This window comes from Mustelus asterias, chromosome 13 (assembly GCF_964213995.1).
Source record: "Mustelus asterias chromosome 13, sMusAst1.hap1.1, whole genome shotgun sequence".
In the NCBI taxonomy this organism is placed as follows: domain Eukaryota; kingdom Metazoa; phylum Chordata; class Chondrichthyes; order Carcharhiniformes; family Triakidae; genus Mustelus; species Mustelus asterias.
In genome coordinates this window covers 6,864,802-6,891,253 of record NC_135813.1, presented here as the reverse complement: position 1 = coordinate 6,891,253, position 26,452 = coordinate 6,864,802, and the positions used below count along the sequence as shown (strand labels likewise).

The following is a 26,452-nucleotide window of genomic DNA, read 5'->3' as shown; positions in this document are numbered from 1 at the left end:
TTGTCATATGTATTGGTATACAGTGAAACTATTGTTTCTTGTTCACTATACAGACAAAGCATACCGTTCATAGAGAACGAAAGAAGTGAGTGCAGAATGTAGTGTTACAGTCATAGCTAGGGTGTAGAGAAATCTCAACTTAATGTGCGGTAGGTCCATTCAAAAGTCTGACAGCAGCAGGGAAGAAGCTATTCTTGAGTCAGTTGGTACATGACCTCAGACTTTTGTATCTTTTTCCTGACGGAAGAAGGTGGAAGAGAGTATGTCCGGGGTGCGTGGGGTCCTTAATTATGCTGGCCGATTTTCCGAGACAGCGGGAAGTGCAGAGAGTGTCAATGAGTGCGAGGCTGGTTTAAGTGACGGACTGGGTTTCATTCATGACCCTTTGTAGTTCCTTGCGGTCTTGGGCAAAGCAGGGGCCATACCAAGTTGCGATACAACCAGAAAGAATGCTTTCTATGGTGCATCTGTAAAAGTTGATGAGAGTCGTAGCTGACATACCAAATTTCCTTAGTCTTCTGAGAAAGTAGAGGTGTTTGATGGGCTTTCTTAACTGAGGATTGAGGTGAGGAGGAATTTCTTCACCCAGAGAGTGGTGAATCTGTGGAATTAATTACCACGGAAAGTAGTTGAAGCCAAAATTTTGTGTGATTTCAAGAAGAAATTAGATATAGCTCTTTGGGCTGAAGGAATCAAGGTATATGGGGGGAGGGAAGGGGGGATTAGGATATTGAATTTGATGATCAGCCATGATCAAAATGAATTGCAGAGCAGACTTGAAGGGCTGAATGGCCTACTCCTGCTGCTAGTTCCTATGTTTCTATGACCAGTTTGCAAAATTGGCAAATAGCAGCCACAGTCTGTCACAAGAAGCTGCACCGAATGTTGACTCCGAGCATCTCTTCAGTCCTCGATGCTGATTTAGAGCCAACTCTGAAATCTGCCATTTGGTAATGGCCAAATGCGCAGTAAGAGAGTAATTTGGATTATAGAAATGCTTCTCCTTCCTTCCCTTAATTGACTTCGAATAAAATTTTCGTGCAAATTGTGACTCTGGTATTGGAGTAGAGTTGGACAATGTACACCACAAACAAATTTGTTTATCCCATTGACGCCACATTCCGTCTGTGTCCCTGGATACAAGCCATCCCTGACTGAGCAGGCAACCTGTTTGCAAGCTCTCGCCAACAGAACCGTGTTGAATTGGTTACTTGGTTAAGATGTTTCTCCCCACCGTTTCCAGAGTTTGGGGACCAAAATCTGAACAGTTAGCAGATTTTGACACCTAATGTCACAGCAGGTGCATGGGAGCACTTCCACTCCAGGTTCCTCTGCTGAGGTGCACACCGTCCCAGCTTGGGACGTATGTCACCTTGACTTTCATGGTTGCTGAGTCCTGGAACTCTCTATCCAGCAGGGAGGATGGCACGGTGGTTAGCACTGCTGCCTCTCAGTGCCAGGGACCCGGGTTGGATTTCTGTCGTGGGTCACTGTTTGTATGAAGTCTGCACGTTCTCCCCATGTTTGCGTGGGTTTCCTCCAGGTGCTCCAGTTTCCCCTCACAGTCTGAAAGGCGTGCTGGTTAGGTGCATTGGCTATGCTAAATTGCCCCTCAGTGTATCCGAACAGGTGCCGGAGTGTGGCGACCAGGGGATTTTCACAGTAACTTCATTGCAGTGTTAATGTAAGCCTAATGTATCAATAATAAATAAACTTTAACTTTAAAGCACTTCACCATGCAGACTGCCGCTATTCTAGAAGAGGAACCGCCACCTTCTCGAGGGAAGCTGGAGGTGGGCATTAAATTCCGACCTTGCCAGCACCCACCCAAAGTATGAAAAGCAATTCACCCAGCATCAAAACCACCTGTGAGGCATGAGTGGTCACATGACATAGTAACATTGATGGACATTGTGCCACCCGATAACCCTCTGCTCTCCTCCAATTCTTCCCGCTGCCTTGGCAAAGTAGCCAGCATAATTAAGCACCCCACGCACCCCGGACATTCTCTCTTCTACCTTCTTCCGTCGGGAAAAAGATACAGAAGTCTGAGGTCACGTACCAACCGACTCAAGAACAGCTTGTTCCCTGCTGCGCTTCCCTGCTTTTCTTTGGTCGACTGTTGGCAGCCGTGCCTTCAACTGCCAGGGCCCTAAGCTCTAGAATTCCCTCCCACGACCTCTCTGCCTCTCCAATTCCCTTTTATTGAGACACTCCTTAAATCCTGCCTCTGGTCAACCAGTCCTAATATCTCCAATTTGATCCGATAAGGTTTCTATGAAGCACCTTTGGGTCCTTTACCACATTAAAGCGCTATATTAATGCAAGTTGTTGTTTAAGACATTTTCTTGCTCTTCAGTCTTTGGTTTAGCTGTGAGTAAGCCGGACAAGTCAGCCTAATCGCTTAAACCTTGATGTAGCTACAAAGAAACTACAAAGGGTTGTGAACGTAGCCCAGTCCATCACTCAAACCAGCCTCCCAACTTTTGATTCTGTTTACACTTCCCGCTGCCTTGGCAAAGTAGCCAGCATAATTAAGCACCCCACGCACCCCGGACATTCTCTCTTCTACCTTCTTCCGTCGGGAAAAAGATACAGAAGTCTGAGGTCATGTGCCAACTGACTCAAGAACAGCTTCTTTCCTGCTGCCATCAGACTTTTGAATGAACATAGAACATAGAACATAGAAAGCCACAGCACAAACAGGCCCTTCGGCCCACAAGTTGCGCCGATCACATCCCCACCTCTAGGCCTATCTATAGCCCTCAATCCCATTAAATCCCATGTACTCATCCAGAAGTCTCTTAAAAGACCCCAACGAGTTTGCCTCCACCACCACCGACGTCAGCCGATTCCACTCACCTACCACCCTCTGAGTGAAAAACTTACCCCTGACATCTCCTCTGTACCTACCCCCCAGCACCTTAAACCTGTGTCCTCTCGTAGCAACCATTTCAGCCCTTGGAAATAGCCTCTGAGAGTCTACCCTATCCAGACCTCTCAACATCTTGTAAACCTCTATCAGGTCCTACCTCGCACTAAGTTGATCTTTCTCTACACCCTAGCTATGACTGTAACACTACATTCTGCACTCTCTCCTTTCCTTCTCTATGAACGGTATGCTTTGTCTGTATAGCGCGCAAGAAACAATACTTTTCACTGTACACCGATACAGTGACAATAATAAATCAAATCTCATCAGCTTCCAAAAGGATGGAACTTTTGTCAGAAATGAGGGAAGCTAAAGGAAATGGGTAGAATTGGATGACTTATTGAAAGGTTAAAGACATTGGTGTGCATTGAAGATACTGTGCATTGGTGGTTCAGTGGTAGAATTCTCGCCTGCCACGCGGGTTCGATTCCCTTAAAAGAGGCCAACATCTGTGAGTGAAACACTTTCTTTTTTTTAGGGCGTCACGGTAGCACAGTGGTTAGCACTGCTGCTTCACAGCTCCAGGGTCCCGGGTTCGATTCCCGGCTCGGGTCACTGTCTGTGTGGAGTTTGCACATTCTCCTCGTGTCTGCGTGGGTTTCCTCCGGGTGCTCCGGTTTCCTCCCACAGTCCAAAGATGCGCGGGTTAGGTTGATTGGCCAGGTTAAAAATTGCCCCTGAGATGCGTAGGTTAGAGGGATTAGCGGGTAAAATATGTGGGGGTAGGGCCTGGGTGGGATTGTGGTCGGTGCAGACTCGATGGGCCGAACGGCCTCCTTCTGCACTGTAGTGATTCTATGACAACAGTTAATCTCGAGCAGCCTAATTGGAGCTGGGATACTGAGCATCTTGAGCAGTAATGGAAAATATATTCGGCAGTGGAGAGATCAGAAGGCTGAATTGAAAGTGAAATGGATGTTTTCCCCCACAAGCAGAGTGGCCACCGGCAAAGCCCGTTGTGTATCGGAGGGTGTGACGTGCAGCCACTTCTCAGTTGGATCAGTTTATGGTGGTTGCATTCCACCGTTCCCATGACTCTGTGTGCAGTGCCTCCTTGGCTCAGTACACGCCTGCTCGGTCCGGTACACACCGCCCGCTGCCGAGGGCTGTAGCTGGCTCACTTACTGAAAGGAAAACCAATGCTGCTGAAAAATACTTTTTCTAAACCAGTGCTCCTGAAGCTGGAGTCGCAGGCCGAGGCGGGCAGTAGCTTTCAGGTTTGGAACAGTTAGTGTTTCTGCCAGATTTATGTCATGTATTGGTTATGTTGATAGATGTCGGCTGGGGGGGCGGGGGGGGGGGGGGGGCGGGGGGGGGGGGGAGGGTGCGTTGGACCGTTGCAGACACCTGCAGATTTGTTTACACATGGTTGCGCAACTGAATACACACAACTTTATTATTTATTTTTATTTATTAGCCACAAGCAGGCTTACATTAACGCTGCAATGAAGTTACTGTGAAAATCCCCCAGTCGCCACACTCCGGCGCCTGTTCGGGTAACACTGAGGGAGAATTTAGCACGTCTTTCGGACTGTGGGAGGAAACCTGAGCACCCGGAGGAAACCCACGCAGACACGGGGAGAACATGCAGACTCCACACAGACAGTGACCCAAGCCGGGAATCGAACTTGGGTCCCTGGCGCTGTGAGGCAGCAGTGCTAACCGCTGTGCTACCGTGCCGCCCCGTGCTTTACGTACTGGCAGGTACGTAAAGCAGAAAACTATTTGCTAATCTGCAACTTGTTGTTCAGCCTGACTTCTCTGTGCGTTTAGATTTGGAGATTTTCTATTCACAATAAAACTCCTGCCCAGTGTGGAAGTGACTTGGGGATAGGGTGTAGGGGGGTTTGAGGATCTGTGCGTAGCCCCTTGCTTCGAGTGGGCGGCACGGTGGCTAGCACTGCTGCCTCACAGCGCCAGGGACCCTGGTTCAGTTCCAGCCTCGGGCCACTGTCTTGCACATTCTCCCCATGTCTGCGTGAGTTTCCTTCGGGTGCTCTGGTTTCCTCCCACACTCCAAAGATGTGCGGGTTAGGTTGATTGGCCATGATAAATTGTCAGGGGGATTGGCAGGGTAAATGTGGGGTTACGGGGATAGGACCTGGGTGGGATCGTTGTCGGTGCAGGCTCGATGGGCCAAATGGCCTCCTCCTGCACTGTAGGTTCTATGAGGAGCGAATCCAAGTCCTTTCTAAACTTGTTTCCTCCAACATCATCATTTTGTTTTATGGTGCCCTCGCAAACCTGCTTTGTGAATACTTTTTGTTGGAGTGATGATCTATGGATGACAGACAGCCAACTCTAAAAGATTACAAGGCCAAAGCATTCTGCTTCACACAACAGATTAACGGATTATTTATCTCCTTGCGGTTAGTGAGTGAATTGGCTGCCACATCTCTGAATCACAACACACTTTAAGATGCTTCATTGGCTATAAAGCATTTTGGGACATCCTGGAGGTTGAGTAAGGCACTATATAAATGCAAGTTCTTTCCGTCTTGCAGTCAGTCGCTGCACAGGTTCTCTTGCGATGCCGCATGGCTAAAACTACTACCATCACCTGTAGCCAGGAAGAATTAACATCCCAAGAGAAGGGAGAAGTGGGCGGCACGGTGGCACAGTGGTTAGCACTGCTGCCTCACAGCACCAGAGACCTGGGTTCAATTCCGGCCTTGGGTCACTGTCTGTGTGGAGTTTGCACATTCTCCCCGTGTCTCTGTGAGTTTCCTCCAGGTGCTCCAGTTTCCTTCCACAGTCCGAAAGACGTGCTGGTTAGGTGGATTGGCCATGCTAAATTCTCCCTCTGTGTAACCGAATAGGCGCCGGAATGTGGCGACTAGGGGAAATTTCGCAGTAACTTCATTGCAGTGTTAATGTAAGCCTACATGTGACTAATAAATAAACTTCAAAGACAATGAGTAGAGAAATACAGCAGCAAGAATGTTAAATGTGATCCTAATAGATGAGATTCCTCTCGTCGATGTACAGTACTTTTCAGTTTAGCTATTTGCATATGATTAAGCTGGTTGGATTATAAAGCAGAGAATGGATCCGGATCACTCAAATCCGGCATCATTTGACAGGTGTTAGTCATCTCCTACTGATTGTATCTCAGTGTCAAACAGCTGTGACTATTTTATTTATTCTTGGGGCAAGTGTGCATCTGGCAAGTCTGTACAGTTTATTACCTGTCCCCAGTTCTGAAAATAAGACTGAGATGTCTTTTTAGGGCTTTGAAGGTGATCCACTTAGCATGGCTGGGTTTGTGTTCAGGATCTCTGCACTGTTAGTTCAATGGTATAACTGCTAAAGTTAAAGTTTATTTATTAGTCACAAGTAAGGCTTGCATTAACACTGCAATGAAGTGACTGTGAAATTCCCCGAGTCGCCACACTCCGGCGCCTGTTTGGGTCAATGCACCCTAACCAGTACGTCTTTCAGTGGGAGGAAACCGGAGCACCCGGAGGAAACCCACACAGACACGGGGGAGAACGTGCAGACTCCACACAGACAGTGACCCAAGCCGGGAATCGAACCCGGGTCCTTGGCGCTGTGAGGCAGCAGTGCTAACCACTGTGCCACCCCATTGTGCTATACTGCCACACTGCTGTTCTGTGTGGTTTGTACCAATCACAAATAGTTCTCGTGGCAAATTGTTTACAAAAGGAGCAGCCATTGTTGATTTGTAACTTATAACTTGAACTTAGTTTCAGTTTTAAGAGACTGCCCACAGAAATATTTCAAAATGCTCCTTGCTTTAAATCAATAGCAGAATGGCTGAAGAAATCGGTGGCCCAGTGGTTTAGCACTGCTGCCTCACAGCGCCAGGGACCCAGGTTCGAATTCCGGCCTCGGTCACTGTCAGTGTGGAGTTTGCACATTCTCCCCATGTCTGCGTGGGTTTCCTCCCACAATCCAAAGATGTGCAGGTTAGATGGATTGGCCATGTCAAATTGCCCCTCAGTGTCACAGGGGTTAGCAGGGTAAATGTGTGGGGTTATGGGAATAGGTCCTGGGTGGAGTTGTGGTCGGGACAGACTAGACGGGCCAAAGGGTCTCCTTCTGTACTGTAGGGTTTCTAAATCCCAACAACTAGAAACGATGGTGGTGTTTGATGTAGTTTATAGAATCATTGAATGATACAGCACAGAAGGCGGCCATTTGGCCCAGCAAGCTCTGGCTGGCTCTTTGAAAGAGCTCTCCAGTCTGTCCCCCTCCCTTCGTTCTTTAGAACCCCACAAACCTGGTCTTTTTTTAATTTAATAGTCTCACAAGTAGGCTTACGTTAACACTGCAATGAAGATCCTGTGAAAATCTCCAAGTTGCCACATTCCGGCGCCTGTTCGGGTACACTGAGGGAGAATTTAGCACGGCCAATGCACCTAACCAGCAGTCTTTCGGACTGTGGGAGGAAACCGGAGCACCCAGAGGAAACCCACGCAGACACAGGGATAACGTGCAGACTCCGCACAGAGACCCAAGCTGGGAATCGAACCCAGGTCCCTGGCGCTGTGAGGCAGTAGTGCTAACCACTGCCACCGATCCACAGCAATGTGGTTGACTCTTAACTGCCTTTCAAGGGCAATTAGGGATGGACAATAAATGCTGGCCCAGCCAGCGATGTCCACGTCATAGAAACCCTACAGCACAGAAAGAGGCCATTCGACCCATCGAGTCTGCACCGACCACAATCCCACCCAGGCCCTACCCCCATATCCCTACATATTTTACCCACTAATCCCTCTAATCTACGCATCCCAGGACACTAAGGGGCAATTTTAGCATGGCCAACCCGCACATCTTTGGACTGTGGGAGGAAACTGGAGCACCCGGAGGAAACCCACGCAGACACGAGGAGAATGTGCAAACTCTACACAGACAGTGACCCAAGCCGGGAATCAAACCCAGGTCCCTGGAGCTGTGAAGCAACATAGAACATAGAAAGCCACAGCACAAACAGGCCCTTCGGCCCACAAGTTGCGCTGATCACATCCCCACCTCTAGGCCTATCTATAGCCCTCAATCCCATTAAATCCCATGTACTCATCCAGAAGTCTCTTAAAAGACCCCAACGAGTTTGCCTCCACCACCACCGACGTCAGCCGATTCCACTCACCCACCACCCTCTGAGTGTAAAACTTACCCCTGACATCTCCTCTGTACCTACCCCCCAGCACCTTAAACCTGTGTCCTCTCGTAGCAACCATTTCAGCCCTTGGAAATAGCCTCTGAGAGTCTACCCTATCCAGACCTCTCAACATCTTGTAAACCTCTATCAGGTCACCTCTCATCCTTCGTCTCTCCAGGGAGAAGAGACCAAGCTCCCTCAACCTATCCTCATAAGGCATGCCCCCCAATCCAGGCAACATCCTTGTAAATCTCCTCTGCACCCTTTCAATGGCTTCAACATCTTTCCTGTAATGAGGTGACCAGAACTGCGCGCAGTACTCCAAGTGGGGTCTAACCAGGGTCCTATAAAGCTGCAGCATTATCTCCCGACTCCTAAACTCAATCCCTCGATTAATGAAGGCTAGTACGCCGTACGCCTTCTTGACCGCATCCTCCACCTGCGAGGCCGATTTAAGAGTCCTATGGACCCGGACCCCAAGGTCCTTCTGATCCTCTACACTGCTAAGAATGGTACCCTTCATATTATACTGCTGCTTCATCCCATTGGATCTGCCAAAATGGATCACTACACACTTATCCGGGTTGAAGTCCATCTGCCACTTCTCCGCCCAGTCTTGCATTCTATCTATGTCTCGCTGCAACTTCTGACATCCCTCCAAACTATCCACAACACCACCTACCTTGGTGTCGTCAGCAAACTTACCAACCCATCCCTCCACTTCCTCATCCAGGTCATTTATGAAAATGACAAACAGCAAGGGTCCCAGAACAGATCCCTGGGGCACTCCACTGGTCACTGACCTCCATGCAGAGAAAGACCCCTCCACAGCCACTCTCTGCCTTCTGCAGGCAAGCCAGTTCTGGATCCACAAGGCAACAGCCCCTTGGATCCCATGCCCTCTCACTTTCTCAAGAAGTCTTGCATGTTCTGGATCCACAAGGCAACAGCCCCTTGGATCCCATGCCCTCTCACTTTCTCAAGAAGTCTTGCATCAGCAGTGCTAACCACTGTGCTACCGTGCCGCCCATAAACAAATTTTTTTACAGAGTCTCCTTTTCAAATACACGCCTAATCAGAAACACGGGCACATCCTGAGGATATGGGGACAATCATTTAGGACTGAGATGAGGAGGAATGTGTTCACTCGCAGGGTTGTGTATCTTTGGCATTCTCTACCCCAGGGTTGTAGTTGCTCCATCGTTGAATACATTATAAGGCTGCGACAGACAAATATTTAGTCTCTCTGAATCGAGGGGCATGGGGGGCAGGCAGGAAAATGGGGCTGAAGCCATAATTACAAACAAATTGCTGCAGACGCTGGAGATCTGAAATAAAGACAGAAAATGCTGGAAAAATCTCAGCTGTCTGGCAGCATCTGTGAAGAGAGAAACAGTTAACATTTCACATCCGTGTGACTCTTCTACGGAACCTGAAGAGGAGTCATATTGAACTCAAAACATTAACTCTGTATCTCTCCCCGTGGATGCTATCAGACCAGCTGAGCTTTTCCAGCGCTTTCTTATCCAAGATCAACCATGATTGCTGGGAATGGCGGAATAGGCTCGTGGGGCCATGTGGTCTACTCTTGCTCATATATCTTGTGTTTCTTGTACTCCTACACCTGTCCTTGTTTGAACAAGTTTCTCCTAACAAATGTAATTAATCATAAAAACCCTACAGTGCAGGTGGCCATTCGGCCCATCAAGTCTGCACTGACAACAATCCCGCCCAGGCCCTATCCCTGTCACCCCACATATTTAACCCGCTAATCCCTCTAACCTACACATCCCGGGACACTAAGGGTCAATTTAGCATGGCCAATCCACCTAACACGCACATCTTTCGGACTGTGGGAGGAAACCGGAGGAAACCCACGCAGACATGGGGAGAACGTGCAGACTCCGCACAGACAGTGACCCAAGCGGGGAATTGAACCCAGGTCCCTGGAGCTGTGAGGCAGCAGTGCTAACCACTGTGTCACTGTGTCACCCAGGCCAGGTGTAGCAGTGAAAAGCAGATACCTTTACATTTCCCAGCTGCACCCAATGTAAACCTTCAGGATCCTTATTGACATGTACAATTTTTATGTTATTTGGCATTCAACAAGTCAAAATTGTTTCTGTTGACAAAACATTGAAATCTCATGCACGTTAGCAAACTAAATGTGTTTTTTGTGGGGAATAACACTCATCGGTGTAATGAGAGGCAGCAGAAGGTCATAGAGGAACGCTTTGCTCTTCTTTCCAACTTCATCCAGTGTACACAAAGAAACCCACAAGCCAAAGTCACACCTGGTCGCATTTTATTTATTCATTCGTAGGATACGGGTCTCTCTTTAGCTATGCCAGCATTTATTGCCCATTCCTAATTGCCCTTGAGAGGTGGTGGTGTGCTGCCTTGTTGAACCGCTGCTGTCCATGCGGTGTAGGCATACCCAAGTGCTGTTAGGGAGGGAATTCCAGGTGTTTGACCCAGTGACAATGAAGGAACGGCGATATATTTCCAAGTCAGGATCATCTGTGGGGGAAGAGGGGAACTTTCAGATGGTGATGTTTCCATGCATCAGCTGCCCTTATCCTTCTAGATGGTAAAGGTACTGTGGAAAGAGCCTTGGTGTGTGCATCTTGTAGGCCGTACACCCTGCTGCCACTGTGCACCAGCGAAGGAGGGAAGGTGGTAGATGGGGTGCCAATCAAGCTTTGTCCTTAATAGTGTCGAGCTTCTTGAGTGTTTTTGGAGCTGCACTCATCCAGACAAATGGAGAGTATTCCATTGCACTCCTGACCTGTAGATGGTGGATGGGCTTTGGAGAGTCAGGAGGTGACTTACTTGCCGCAGGATTCCTAGCCTTTGATCTACTCTTGGAGCCATGGTATTTTGCAAACACACTGCCACGCTTAACTTGATGTGTGCTTCTTATCTGACCCAAAATAAGAGGCCACCACACTGAATAGTCTACTCCTCAGATTTTATCATCTAATTTGGCTCCTGTCTCAAGTCGTCTGCTACTAAAACCCTCATCGATACCTTTGTTACCTCAGAACTTGACTATTCCAACACACTCCTGGTGGTCTCTCTCACTCTACCCTCTGTAAACTTGAGTTCATTCAAAGCTCTGCTGCCCTTGTCTTAGCTTGCAGCGAGAGTCCGTTCCACTCCCCATCGCCCCTGTGCTCACTGATCCGCCTTGACTTCTGGTCAAACAACGTCTTGTTTTTAAAACTCTCATCCTTGTTTTCAGATCCCTCCGTGGCCTTGCCCCTCTGTAACCTGCTGCAGCCTCACAATCCTTCCAACATCAGTGCTCCTCTAATTCTGGCCTCTTGTGTATTCCCAGTTAGAACTGGCAGCCGTGTCTTCAGTTGCCTCAGCCCTGACCTCTTGGAATTTCCTCCCTACACCTCTCCAGCTCGCACTCCTTAAAACCTGCCTCTTTGATCAAACTTTTGGTAATGTGACCGAAAATTTCCCACTGTGGCTTGGTGCCTCAGTGCTCCTGTGAAACGCCAGAGGAAGTTTCATTACATTAAAAGGTGCTATTAATGGCACCATTCATTATTTTCAATGGACAATGGCATTATGAATATGTGAATGCTCATGGGCGACACGGTGTTACCACTGCTGCCTCAACGTGCCAGGGACCTGGATTCAATGCCGACCTCGGGTGACTGTGTGTGGAGTCTGCACATTCTCCCCGTGTCTGCGTCAGTTTCCTCCGGTTTCCTCCCACAGTCCAAAGATGTGCAGGTTAGGTTGATTGGCCATGTGAATTGTCCCTTACTGCCCAAAGATATATACAGTAAGAAGTCTCTCAACACCAGGTTAAAGTCCAACAGGTTTATTTGAAATCACAAGCTTTCGGAGCGCTGCGGACAATAAGATATAGGAGCAGAGTTAGGCCATTCGGCCCATCGAGTCTGCTCCATCATTAGATCATGGCTGATACGTTTCTCAACCTAATTTGCTCACCTTTTCCCCGTAACTTTTGTTCCCCTTACCAATCAAGAACCTATCTATCTCAATCTTAAAGACACTCAATGACCTGGCCTCCACAGCCTTCTGTGGCAATGAATTCCATAGATTCACCACCCTCTGTCCAACACCAGCATCTCCACATCAAAGATATATAGGTTAGGTTGATTAGCTAGGTAAATATGTGGGATATGAGATCGAGTCGGTGTAAACTCGATAGGCTGAATGGCCTCTTTCTGCACTGTAACGATTCTATGAATCAATGAACCCTCTTTGCATAAAATTGCCTATTGCATTTTCATGCTTGCTGTTCCAAGTTGGGATCTTTACTCCTCTCCAATAGATTTGTAAACCTGTGTGTTACAGAACGCTTCCACATTACTTCACACAAATTGCTAATCCAATCCACTTGACTTTACCGCCAGTGAAAGTGAATGAGGTGGGAGAGGTCTAGTCAGAGGGTGGTGAATCTGTGGAATTCATTGCCTGTGGAGGCCAGGTCATTGAGTGTATTTAAGACTGAGATAGATAGGTTCTTGATTGGTCAGGGGAACAAAGGTTACGGGGAAAAGGTGAGCGAATTGGGTTGAGAAACATATCAGCCATGATCGAATGATGGAGCAGACTCGATGGGCCGAATGGCATAACTCTACTCCTATATCTTATTGTCCTATGGAAAGGATAGGACCTGATTTTCAGGTTTCTGCTCCAGAAAATCTCTCCATCGCTTCTCTGCCAACTCCTACTTATCATCCCAGGAGCATTCCCCTTTCACCTCCTCGACTGTCTGGTTGTGAATCAATTGCAGTTATCTATTGCCTTGCAGAACCTCTGGACATCCCAAATTCCAGCCAATCTTGTACTTGAGTGAAGTGTTTAAAGTTTTAAAATTTATTTTAGTGTCACAAGTAGTCTTATCTTAACACTGCAATGAAGTTACTCTGAAAATCCGCCAGTCGCCACACTCGGGCGTCTGTCCGGGCACACTGAGGGAGAATTTAGCATGGCCAATTCTCCTAACCTGCACATCTTTGGACTGTGGGAGGAAACCGGAGCACCCGGAGGAAACCCACACAGACACAGGGAGAACGTGCAGACTCCACACAGACAGTGACCCAAGCTGGGAATCGAACCTGGGTCCCTGGCGCTGTGAGGCAGCAGTGCTAACCACTGTGCCACCGTGCCGCCCAGTGTTGGTTAAGTTACCATTCAGTCGCCCCCCCCCCATGCTGATGAAGAGCAAACACTCCAGGACGGTGTTGAGCTCTCAATAACATGTTGATTGATGCCATTTACATGGATATTTGCTCCAACTGAATGAACTTGGCTTGGATGGACTTGCCAACCAGCTTGTTTTGGATTCATTTCTCATTTCAGTTCAACTGTGCAGTCTCACAGAGGTGTTTTGCCAGTAGCAATCAGGAACAGAGCAGTCAACATTAGTTGATGAATTCCTCCACTTTGCAAATGTCTAATCTGCTCAATTATAAAGGCCCAAACTGTCAAATCCCGACAGAGAGTGGGAGGGAATTCTTGAGTGCTTTCAGCACAATGCTTAACGCGGATACATCAAATTCCTGAGAACGCCACCAGAATAGATTGTTAAACTGAAATCTCTAAAACTTTCCTCCCACTCCCTGGGAATCGGACAGTTTTGACCTTTATGGTTGAGGAAATTAGGGGAGTAAAATGTAGAGGAATTCGCCAGCCAATTTGCAAATGGCAAAAGACGATGAAATACTGATCAGATCATGCCTTCATAGAATTCCAACAGTGCAGAAGGAGGCCATTCGGCCCATCAAGCCTGCACTGACAACTATCCCATCCAGGCCCTGCCCCCGTAACCCCACGTATTTACCCTGCTGATCCCCTGACACTAGGGTCAATTTAGCATAGCCAATCAACATAGCCTGCACATCTTTGGACTGTGGGAGGTAACAGGAGCACCCGGAGGAAACCCACGCAGACACGGGGAGAACATGGAAACCCACGCAGACACGGGGAGAACATGCAAACTCCACACAGACAATGACCCAAGGCCGGAATTGAATCCAGGTCCTTGGCGCTGTGAGGCAGCATTGCTGACCACTGTGCTACCCTTAGTTATTGATTGAGTGTTTTTTGAACTTTTACATCCACCTTAGTTTCCATGTCTCATCTGAAAGACTTCACCTATCACTGCAGCACTTCCATGGAATGGCATCCTAGATTATACACTCAAGTCTCTGTATGGAATTTGAACCTAAATCCTTTGACTTGAGAAGCGAGAGTGGTACCCACTGTGCCACAAAGGAAGATGTGGTTTTTCCCCACATCCTGTCTGAGACCACTGGATATTAGCCCCATTCCGTGTAACTGGATTGCCTAATTAACAGTTAAAGTTTATTTATTAGTGTCACAAGTAGGCTTACATTAACACTGCAATGAAGTTGCTGTGAAAATCCCCTAGTCGCCACACTCGGCGCCTGTTTGGGTACACTGAGGGAGAATTTAGCACGGCCAATGCACCTAACCAGCACATCTTTCGGACTGTGGGAGGAAACCGGAGCACCCGGAGGAAACCCATGCAGACATGGGGAGAACATGCAGACTCCACACACACAGTGACCCAAGCCGGGAATTGAACCTGAGTCCCTGGCGCTGTGAGGCAGCAGTGCTAACCACTGTGCCACCATGCCGCCCATGGAGGGCCATGGCCATGGAGTTATTTTCAATAGGTTAACCATTTGTTATGTTGGCGTTCTCAGGAATTTGATGCATCTGCATTAAGCATCGCGCTGAAAGCACTCAGGAACTTTCCTCCCACACTCTGTGGGCATTAGACAGTTTGGGCCTTTATAATTGAGCAAATTAAACATTTGGAAAGTCGAGGAATTCATCAACTAATGTTGACTGCTCTGTTCCTGATTGCTACTGGCAAAACACCTCTGTGAGACTGCACAGTTGAACTGAAATGAGAAATTAATCCAAAACAAGCTGGTTGACAAGTCCGTCCAAACCAAGTTCATTCATTTGGAGCTAATATCCATGTAAATGGCATCGATCAACATGTTATTGAGAGCTCAACACCATCCTGGAGTGTTTACTCTTCATCAGAATGGGAAATGAATGGTAAATTAATCAACATTTCACTCAACTGTTAGAATTTGTTGTTGGTCTTGTGCAAGCCCCAGTCTTGCTGAAAATTGGAGTCCAATTAACAATTCCCTTCATGTCAAATCATTATTTGTATTGAGGTGAGCAGAACTTGGTGCCACTGGTTTTAGCCGTGGCACTCTCGCTTCTGAATCAGGAGATTGTGGATTCAAGTCTGGAGTCTTGAGCAGAAAATCTCGGCCTACTCTCCAGTGCAGTACAATGGGCATACTACACTGTTGGAGATGCCATTTCTTTGAATGACATGTTAAACCGCCTGCCTCCTCAGGTGGACCTGAAAAATTCCATGGCACTATTTCGAACCAGAGCAGAGCTCTCCGTGTCCTAATCCATATTTATCCCTCAACTAACAGATTCTCTGGTCGTTAATCATGCTGTTACTGTGGAACCTTGCTGTGTACAAAACTGGCTGCAGCATTCTTGCAACAGTGAATTACACCTCAGGAGACGTATGGGAGGCCTAGAGGGCATGCACGGCACCGTAGAAATGAAAGATTCTCTTTCTTGCTGCCATTGTGTTAGGGACCAGACCAGAAACACCAAGGTATTTTATGAAGTTAGCCTAGATCCTAACTTGGGCGGCACGGTAGCACAGTGGTTAGCACTGCTGCTTCACAGCTCCAGGGACCTGGGTTCGATTCCCGGCTCGGGTCACTGTCTGTGTGGAGTTTGCACATTCTCCTCGTGTCTGCGTGGGTTTCCTCCGGGTGCTCCGGTTTCCTCCCACAGTCCAAAGATGTGCGGGTTAGGTTGATTGGCCACGCTAAAATTTCCCCTTAGTGTCCTGAGATGCGTAGGTTAGAGGGATTAGCGGGTAAAATATGTAAGGATATGGGGGGGAGGGCCTGGGTGGGATTGTGGTCGGTGCAGACTCGATGGGCCGAATGGCTTCTTTCTGCACTGTAGGGTTCTATGGTTTCACATTTGATTTTGGCATTAGGGTGAGCATAAAGTGTTTCACTCCAGGTATGATTCAAGTGACCCACTAGGAAGCTTTAATCAAAGCAAAACTTTACTTAACACAGTTAGAATATAACAGAGAATTGGCATAACTTTTACCAATTAGAATTCTTAAACATAACAAAATATAATTCTTAACAGCTAGCAATACTGTTGTTCCAATTCAACAGTATCCCCAATAGACATAAATCCCTTCTGTAGAATCAGTTAGCACAGAAAGATGCTTACGTGGGTACAAGATTTCCAGCCTTTTAATACCTCTGGACAGAGATCCAGACAGCAGTTTCCAGAGAAGGATATATACTCAAAACAGCAGAACTTCAGAGAAGTAAACCTAGTCTCTGGCAGCTCACAGTCTCCAGACTTGAGAAACAGAAAAGAGAGGCAATGCGCTCTCCCAACTCAAAAGCAGAATCTAAGCTTGAATATTCAGCGTAAGCCTAGCTTCACCCCATCACGTGACCATACCTATCAATCATCCCAATCAAGCCCAACACTGCAATGTCCCAGAGGAACAGCTGAACAGCATTAGTTCAGATTAAGCAGGATGCTGGTTGTAGACAGAATGGCACCGAGTGCATAGAACTGCTATAACAGATCCTGCCCAAGAACATGACTCGAGTACATTTCTTCAAGGCACAGTATCGTCACAATTGTTACTTGGGTAATCCAGCAGGGCACACAAACCCACCGAACAGAAACCGTCACACCCTTTGCAATATTGGATTGTCTTATTGAATTGAGAATAACCAGGCTGGCACTTGTGCACATTGTGAAATGATGCCAGATGGGACAAACTGCCATTGCTATACAAGGGTGGTGCATTGAGATCCAGTATCTTGGGAAGCTCGAGTACTGAACAAACATTGAGCAATTTCAAGAATTGGGAAGAAGGCCTAGAGGCACCGTAGAAATGCAAGATTTTCTGCCTTGCTGCTATTGCGTGAGAGATCCGATCAGAAACTCCAAGGTGTTTTATGAAGTTAGCCTCGACCCTAACTTTTACATTTGATACAGCATGGTGGCACAGTGGTTAGCACTGCTACCTCACAGCACCCAGGGACCCGGGTTCAATTCTGGCCTTGGGTCACCGTCTGTGTGGAGTCTGCACGTTCTCCCTGTGTCTACGGGGGTTTCCTCTGGGTGCTCCGGTTTCCTCCCACAATCCAAAGATGTGCGGGTTAGGTGGATTGGCCATACTAAATTGCCCCGTAGTGTTAGGGGGAACTAACTAGGGTAAATGCATGGGGTTGGAGCCTGGGTGAGATTGTGGCCGGTGCAGGTTCGATGGGCCAAATGGCCTCCTTCTGCACTGTAGGATTCTATGATTCTAAATGAAAGACCTGCCAGCAATTCACACTGAGAGTCACCCAGTAAGCTGAGTCATGTAGGAGGGATGCAGAAGAAAAATAAGTTGAAATGATCAATTCTTACCACTGAACAGCAGTGTTTTTTATATCAAGCATCTGTTTTGTGCAGTCTACCGCATGGAAGCTTCATTAGTTCACTCAGTGTAATAAGATTAATGCAATGCATGACTCAACATTATTTTGAATAAATCTAATCTATTTTCTTTTTGATGTTGTCCTGCTTTAGGTGCACGGCCAAGAATAGTGACTCGATACAGCATGGAGAACATGAACGTGGTCAAGTTTTCTCCAGAGAAGGTGAGGGGGTCACAAAGAGTAAGCATAAGGGAAAGTCGATCTAGAATTTCATGAGCTTTTATTGAGGAAGGACTTGTGGGAAGAGAGGGAGAGAAGGGGGGGGAAGAGATGGGGGGGGATTCTATGGCCTCCCCAAGTCATGTTTCTCGCAGCGGGAGGCAGTGCACCATTTGCCAGGATCTTGTGGTCCTGCTGCCATCAGGTGCCCCCGCCACTGGGGAACCTGCGGCAGGGGGTGTGCCGTTGGTGGGACCAGAAGGTCCCACTGTCATGAACAACTGGAGAATTCCAGCCATGTAGTAGGAGCAAGAGAGCATGATCTGGGGTGTAGAAAGTAAGAAATTTGGGAATTCTTCCATTCAAACGGTGATAGGAAGATCTTCTCAAAAATTGGAATTCAGAATGAGATGGTTGTTAAAATGAGGAATTGTCCAAGGCACACTTATGTGACCTGTGGGGAGGGGGGGAAGGTTATCAGTAATCGAAGCCTGGTATAGTTTGACTTTGTTAAATCAGAATATTTTTGCAGATATGGTAGAATACTTAATATCTATCACTGGATCATTACTCCAGAGGCCTGGACTAGTGATCCTGGGGACTCGAGGTCAAATCCTGCCACAGTAGCTAAGGATTTAAATTCAGTTAATTAACTAAATAAAAAATAAAATTAAAAAAACTAGTAGAGTGTGAATATTGCTGAAAATAGAGGCATTTTGCAGAAGCATCTTGCAGTCATCAGGCCAAAGGCAAGAATGCCAGATTTCAAAGGAACATTTTTTTCTCCTTGTAAGTTTTGTGATCATTTGAAATTTGGTATTCTTGCATATGTCCTGATGAGGGAAAAAGGAAAAGCTTCAGCAATGCATCTCTCTTGTCAGCACTAAGAAAAGCTAGTATTAGGCTTGGCGACGATGAATAATACAATATTGTCTCAAAAAACGATCCAGTTTCCTTCAGGGAAAAAATCTCCCCTGCTTACCTGGTCAGGCCTAATTGTAACTTCAGATCCAGATGTGATTGACTCTTAACTGTCATCCGATGTGACAGGCTTACATAGAACATAGAATATAGAACATTACAGCGCAGTACAGGCCCTTCGGCCCTCGATGTTGCGCCGACCTGTGAAACCAATCTAAAGCCCATCTAACCTACACTATTCCAATATCATCTGTATGTTTATCCAATGACCATTTAAATGCCTTTAATGTTGGCGAGTCCACTACTGCTGCAGGCAGGGCATTCCACACCCTTACTACTCTCTGAGTAAAGAACCTACCTCTGACATCTGTCCTATATCTATCACCCCTCAATTTAAAGCTATGTCCCCTCATGCTAGCCATCACCATCCGAGGAAAAAGGCTCTCACTGTCCACCCTATCCAATCCTCTGATCATCTTATATGCCTCTATTAAGTCACCTCTTAACCTTCTTCTCTCTAGTGAAAACAACCTCAAGTCCCTCAGCCTTTCCTCATAAGACCTTCCCACCATACCAGGCAACATCCTGGTAAATCTCCTCTGCACCCTTTCCAATGCTTCCACATCCTTCCTCTAATGCGGTGACCAGAACTGTACGCAATACTCCAAGTGCGGCCGCACCAGAGTTCTGTACAGCTGCAACATGACCTCCTGGCTCCGAAACTCAATCCCTCTACCAATAAAAGCTAACACACCGTACACCTTCTTAACAACCCTATCAACCTGGGTGCCAACTTTCAGGGATCTATGCACATGGACACCGAGATCTCTCTGTTCATCAACACTACCAAGTATCTTACCATTAGCCCAGTACTCTGTATTCCTGTTACTCCTTCCAAAGTGAATCACCTCACATTTTTCCGCATTAAACTCCATTTGCCACCTCTCATCCCAGCTCTGCAGCTTATCTATGTCCCTCTGTAACCTGCAACATCCTTCCGCACTGTCCACAACTCCACCGACTTTAGTGTCATCCGCAAATTTACTAACCCATCCTTCTACGCCCTCATCCAGGTCATTTATAAAAATGACAAACAGCAGTTGGTTGTATTTAGGAAGATGGCTCACCATCACCTCTTGAAGAGTGAATAGGGATATGCATAAAGACTTTCCAGCAATACCCAGATCCTGTTCATTCTTAAAAAAAAGAATCAAGAGTAGTCTTTAAAAGCAGACTTGACTATTTTAATTGGACCCCTGTGTTGCCGGGGCAAATATCGGCACCACATGTTATTCACTCAAGCAAGCCTTTAAGGATCTTTAAGACCACAAAATTCGTGGCTATGAAATTACATTTGGAGAAGGCCACTTAGAGGCCAGTTGCTTTCCTGGTGTGACCCATTTGCAGATCATAGAATCATAGAATTCCTACAGTGCAGAAAGAGGCCATTCAGCCCATCGAACCTGCTCCGACAACAATCCCACCCAGACCCTATCCCCGTAACCGCGTGTATTTACCCTGCTAATCCCCTGACTCTAAGGGGCAACTTAGTATGGCTGATTCACCTAACCCACACACCTTTGGAGTGTGGTAGGAAACCGGAGCACCTGGAGGAAATCCTCACAGACATGGGGAGGATGTGCAAACTCCACACAGACAAGTCACCCAAAGCTGGAATTGAACCCAGGTCCTTGGTGCTGTGAGGTAGCAGTGCTAACCGCTGTGCCACGCTGACTACTTTTAAAGTTCAGAACTTGGGTCACAGAAAACCAACATGCACCAATTCTCTAAAACTGCAACAGACACTGACTTTAATAGCTTTGCATTTAATTGGTAATGCTGTGACATCATGTGGGGAACTGGGATGAAGATGATAATGCAGGGGTTTAAGGGAGCTGAATTGTTCTTTGATGGTTCAGCATCTGCATTCTGAGGCAATAAAATCCTTGATTTTTGTAAGATATTGATGCCAAAACTCTTGCCTTTTGAGAACTATTACATAATCTTCCATTGGTCTGATTTACAATCGTCAAGGACCAAAATGGGGATGTAGCTGGTGAGCACCATTCCCTTGATCTCAAGAACACAGCAAAGCTGCCCTGGGCCGGACAACTTAGGAACAAGAAGTATCAGGAGGGCACGGCCAGTTCAGAAGACAAGCAAGGCGCCAATGCATCGTTACCATTGGTGGACGCCAGCGATGTCAGAGTTCAAATGGCACCAATGGTAGGCAATCTGAACTTTGCATCTCTTTTTGGCATCTTGTGTAACTGTGTGAGAGTGTTTGTGTATTTACCATGCCAGGCAATGACCATTTCCAACACTGTCCCTCAGGCCTTAACATCACTGAATGCCCCATGATCCTATTGGTCATTGTTGACCAGAAACATGAATATTGTGGCTACAGAAATAGGTCAGGGGGTGGGAATTCTGCAGTGAGTAACTTGCCTCCTGACTCCACAAAGCTTGTCCACCATCTACAAGCTACAAGTCAGGAATGTAATGGAATATCCTCCACTTGCCAGGCTGAGTGCAGCTCCAACAACACTTGAGAAGCTTGACACCATCCAGGACAAAGTCACCCGTTTGATCACCAACACACCATCCATCACTTTAAACGTCCACTCCCTGGGCCACGGCTGCATCTACAAGATGCACTGCATTACCTTCCAAACCCGCAACTTCGGCTGCCTAGATTCAGCAGGTGCAGGGGAAAGCCACCACTGCAAGATCCCCTCCAAATCACTCTCCATCCTGAGTTGGAGATCAGAATTACCATTGCTTCATCATTGCTGGGTCCACCATTCCGCAGTATGGGTGTACCTGCACCACACAGACTGCAACAATTCAGGAAGGTGACTCACCACCACCTCCTGGAGAGCAGTAAGGGATGAACAGTAAATGCCGGCCATGTCAATAATGGTTACATCCCATGAGCAAATCCAAAATGACATCAGGACACTGGTTCATTTATCATTTGCCCTAAGAATGAAGCGGTGAGCATTGCTATAACAGTTATCTTTGCAATCCAATAGCTTGCTGGAGAACACTGCATAAACCCAAATCTTTCTTGAGTTGTTCTTGGGATGCACGTCACGTGCATCCCAAGAGTCACTCTGGCAAGGCAGTCGTCATTGCCCATTTATTGTTGCCCACGTGGTGACCCTTCTCCTTCAATTGCTACAGTCCAGGGAGTGATGGTGCACTCGCAGTGGTGTTGAAAGTGGAATTTCAGGACTCCAACAATAATGAAGATTGGGATGGTCGGAGGCAAGGGGGGGGGGGGGGGCGGGTGGTGGGGGGTACTTGTCTAAATTGGAATGGTGTGTGACTGTAAAGTGGAACTTGGAAGTGATTGTACTCCTTCGACCCGGCTGCTCTTATCTTTCTGAGTTATGATGGAGGTTGCAGGCAAGGGAGTTGCTGTCAAAGTAACACTGGTGAGTTGGTGAAATGCGTTCTGTCAATCATACCTACTGCACCCAGAGTGTGCCAGTGGTGGGCATTCAGTACAGCACAGAGGCACTTCTTAAGTGCTGGAATTTCACACATTCTTTGTGAACTTTTTAGACAGTGAGGAGGCTTTGAGGGGTCAGGAGATGAGCCACTTGCCATGGGTATTTATGGATTTGGGTTCCTGACAGGTTAAAGGGCAACACTTTGCCTTCCCTGAATGGCGTTTATGAAGCAACTGAATTTTTATAACAATCTGGCCATTTTGTCCCAATGCCAGATTTATTGAATTCATTTTCAGATTTGGAGAGAGATGGCATAGTAGTAATGTCACTGGGCTAGTAATCCAGGGGTCCAAGCTAAAGCTCCGGGGACATGGGTTCAACTCCCACTATGGTAGCTGGTGGAATTTAAATTCAATTAATGGAATTGAAAGCTAGTCTCAGTAATGGTGATGAAAAAAAACATTCTTAATTGTCATTAAATTCCATCTGGTTCACTAATGTCCCTTAGGGAAGGAAATCTGCCATCTTTATCCAGTCTGGCCGATGTGTGACTCCAGAGCCACAGCAATCTTGTTGACTCTTAACAGCTCTCTGAATTGGCTGAACAAGCCACTCAGTTCAACTGCAATTAGGGGTTGCCAGTGACGCTCACATTCCATGAAAGAATGAAGAAAAAAGAATTGCCCTAGGAATATTTGAATTCAAGACTGCTGTGCCGACGATGCTTTGCAGGAAATGAGTATTTGATGAGGCAGGGATCCAATGAGATGCTAGTTTTGGTCAATAACTCAAACCTAGAGGAAGTGAACCCATGAAGAAAGTGAATTCCAAAGTCATTTGTGAAAAAGCAGAACAGGGGTTCAATTTTTCTCTCATGGCTGTTGAATGTAATGGCAAAAAGACAGCAAATAAATAATTTAGAAATTGCTACAGCAAAAAGGAACTAATAATATTCAGGTTTATAGTGGGGCATTCTGCTTTTAGATAAGCTGTGTCCCAAATAGATAATTTTTCTCAGAAACAGAATTTAAAGGTAATGGATATTTACTAAGTCTGATGTCTTTTCCACCTGATCATCTTACCTTTCTTCAATTCCGTGTGCTTAAGGGAGAACTTCCCCCTTACATACATTATGGTTCACGTAGGCTATAAAAATGTGATTTGGACTTGGGAATTTGAGGAATAGTGTCGGAATTTGAGGAATAGTGTCAGAATTTGTAGATGATATCCAAGTTGTGTGAAGGGCTCAGGAAGCGTGTGAGGTATAATAAACTATGTGGTGAACTGCACCAAAGTACAGAAAGAATAAAAGAAGACTTGTAGAATCATAGAATCCCTACAGTGCAGAAAGGAGGCCATCGGCCCATCGGGTCTGCACCAACTCTCCAAAAGAGAATCTTACCCAGGCCCACCCCTCTGCTCTATCCCCATAACCCTGCGCATTTAACATGGCTAATCCATCTAACCTACACATCTTGGGACATCAGAGGCAATTTACCATGCCCAATCCACCTAACCTGCACATCGTTGGAGTGACATCAAAGCAGACACAATTGTAGTTTAGTGACATTTGTGCACCAACACTTGACATATTGGCACCATTCCCCCTATTGGTGATGCCTCAATTACAGGTGACTTATTGCATGTATCGCAAGAAGAAGGGTGTAGAAAAAGGAAACAGCCATTTAGCCCCTCAAATTTGTTCCCCATAATCTATCCGATCATGTCCATTTACTCACCAGCTATCTGAATTAATGAAAACACAGATAATGCTCAGGGGAAACTTTCACATGAAGGATTTCAATTTTGCATGAACTTGTCTTTCGATGTTGCTGATTACAATTGAACAGATTAACTACATGTTGTTTCCAATAATGGATTGCAAATTAACTCCAGTAATTGGCAACCATTTTTAATTAAACAGTTAAGTTTTTAGATCACCGCAGATCAACCAACTGAAGCATTTGAGCCAAAAGCCATTGCACGCTTGACTTCGAGGTTTTCGAGCCCAAAATATTAAACGTATTTGGTTATTATGTTTCTCTGCCTACTCCTTGATTGAGGCATCACCAATAGGGGGAACGGTGCCAATCTGTCAAGTGTTGGTGCACAAATGTCACTAAAGTACAATTGTGTCTGCTTTGATGTCACTCCAACAATGTGCAGGTTGAGTGGATTGGGCATGGTAAATTGCCCCTGGTGTCCCACGATGTGTAGGTTAGATGGATTAGCCATGCTAAATGCGCAGGGTTATGGGGATAGAGCAGAGGGGTGGGCCTGGGTAAGATTCTCTTTTGGAGAGTTGGTGCAGACCCGATGGGTCGATGGCCTCCTTTCTGCACTGTAGGGATTCTATGGTTCTTCAAGTCTTTTTTTATTCTTTCTGCCCTTTGGTGCAGCTCACCACATAGTTTATCATACCTCACACGCTTCCTGAGCCCTTCCCACAACTTGGCTATCATCTACAAATTCTGACACTATTCCTCAAATTCCCAAGTCCAAATCACATTTTTATCCTTCCATGGGATGTGGCCATCACTGGCTGGGCCAGCATTTGTTTTCCATCCCTAACTGCCCTCGAACTGAGTGGCTTGCCACATCATTTCAGAGGTTAGTTAAGAGCCAACCACTTTGATGTGGGTCTGTAGCCACAAGTAGGCCAGACTGGGTAAGGATGGCAGACTTCCTTCCCTGTAGGATATCAATGAACCAATTCTACAACAATTGACGATGGTTTCGTGGTCACCATTACTGAGACCAGCTTTACAACTCCAGATTTATTAATTGAATTTAAATTCCACCAGTTGCTATGGTGGGATTTGAATCCATGGCCCCCCAGAACATTTGCCAGGATTACTTGCCCACTGATAACCACAAGGCCCCCTGCCAGGCCTCTAGTAATCTCTGGGCAAAACCGGTCTTGTGGTGTTGCCTCTTCCAGGGATGAAGAGTAAATGGAGCAGAAATCAAGAAGTGGGCGAAAGAAATGAAAAGGTGAAGTGAAGAAAACAATTACCCTCGGCCATGATGCCTGATTGTTCATGCACAAGTTAACGCAGCTATAGCATCCTGGCATTTATGGATAGATGTGAGAATCATTGTGAATGACCAAATGATTGCACATAGGTCATTGAGTGTCTTTAAGACAGAGATAGATAGGTTCTTGATTAATAAGGGGATCAGGGGTTATGGGGAAAAGGCAGGAGAATGGGGATGAGAAAAATATCAGCCATGATTGAATGGCGGGGCAGACTCGATGGGCCGAGTGGCCTAATTCTGCTCCTATGCCTTATGGTAAATTCACAATACAATATTACAAAAAGTTACAAAAAATACAATTATGATATCATACCATTACTATTTAATAAGTTTTTAATTTATTTATTAGTGTCACAAGTAGGCTTACATTCACACCGCAATGAAGTTATCGTAAAAACCGCCTAGTCACCACACTCCAGTGCCTGTTCGGTACACTGAGGGAAAAGTTAAAGTTTATTTATTAGTCACAACTGGGGTTACATTCACACTGCAATGAAGCTACTGTGAAAATTCCCCAGTCGCCACACTCTGGCGCCTGTTTGGGTACACTGAGGGAGAATTTAGCATAGTCAATGCACCTAGCCAGCATGTCTTTCGGACTGTGGGAGGAAACCGGAGCACCCAAAGGAAACCCACGCAGACACGGGGAGAACGTGCAGACTCCACACAGACAGTGGCCCAAGCCTGGGTCCCTGGTGCTGTGAGGCAGCAGTGTTAACCATTGTGCTGCCCCATGTCCACTCCCAGGAATATAGCATTATACCTCTGACTTCCCCATAAGATAGACTCACGTTATCGACCTACTGTATGGAGAAAGGCAGAAGAAGAATTTGCCCCTTTATGTCAGGTCAAGAGCTGCCTTGGCAAAGGCCGAGATGAGGGTCAGCCGTCCAACCTCTCAGATGAGATGCATCCTGCATGTAGGGCACCATGGCAAAAACTCGCTTCCAGCTCTTCTCAATCTCAGTTTCACGCGTTACATAGAAACTTAGTAAAACAGCATGTGCAAAAGTCGAGTAATCACCAAAGTGAATGTGGAGGAATAATCGTTGAGTGATGGAGACTAGATGGAAGAACAGAAAGCAAAGGTGGGAAACATTGAACAGAAGTTGTTTTGGAGACAAATATCAGTCTGGAAAATAGTATAAAGGAACCGCGATTCAATGGCAGGCACACACACACAAGCATTAAATTGTCAATACACAATTTAAGAGCTTTG

General features: G+C 46.5%; 1 protein-coding gene across 6 annotated transcripts in view; it reads left to right on the top strand.

Annotated features, from left to right (window-relative positions):
* The window catches only part of gpsm1b (G protein signaling modulator 1b), a 298,729-nt gene that overhangs the window by 240,150 nt on the left and 32,127 nt on the right, over positions 1-26,452 (top strand). For 4 of the 6 annotated variants that reach the window (XM_078226258.1, XM_078226259.1, XM_078226260.1 and 1 more), the window contains 2 exons: positions 17,748-17,818; positions 20,771-20,962. In XM_078226258.1, the coding sequence (XP_078082384.1) occupies positions 17,748-17,818; positions 20,771-20,962 (263 nt within the window). The remainder of the gene's footprint in view (positions 1-17,747; positions 17,819-20,770; positions 20,963-26,452) is intronic. The other 2 variants (XM_078226261.1, XM_078226263.1) reach the window with 1 other exon arrangement.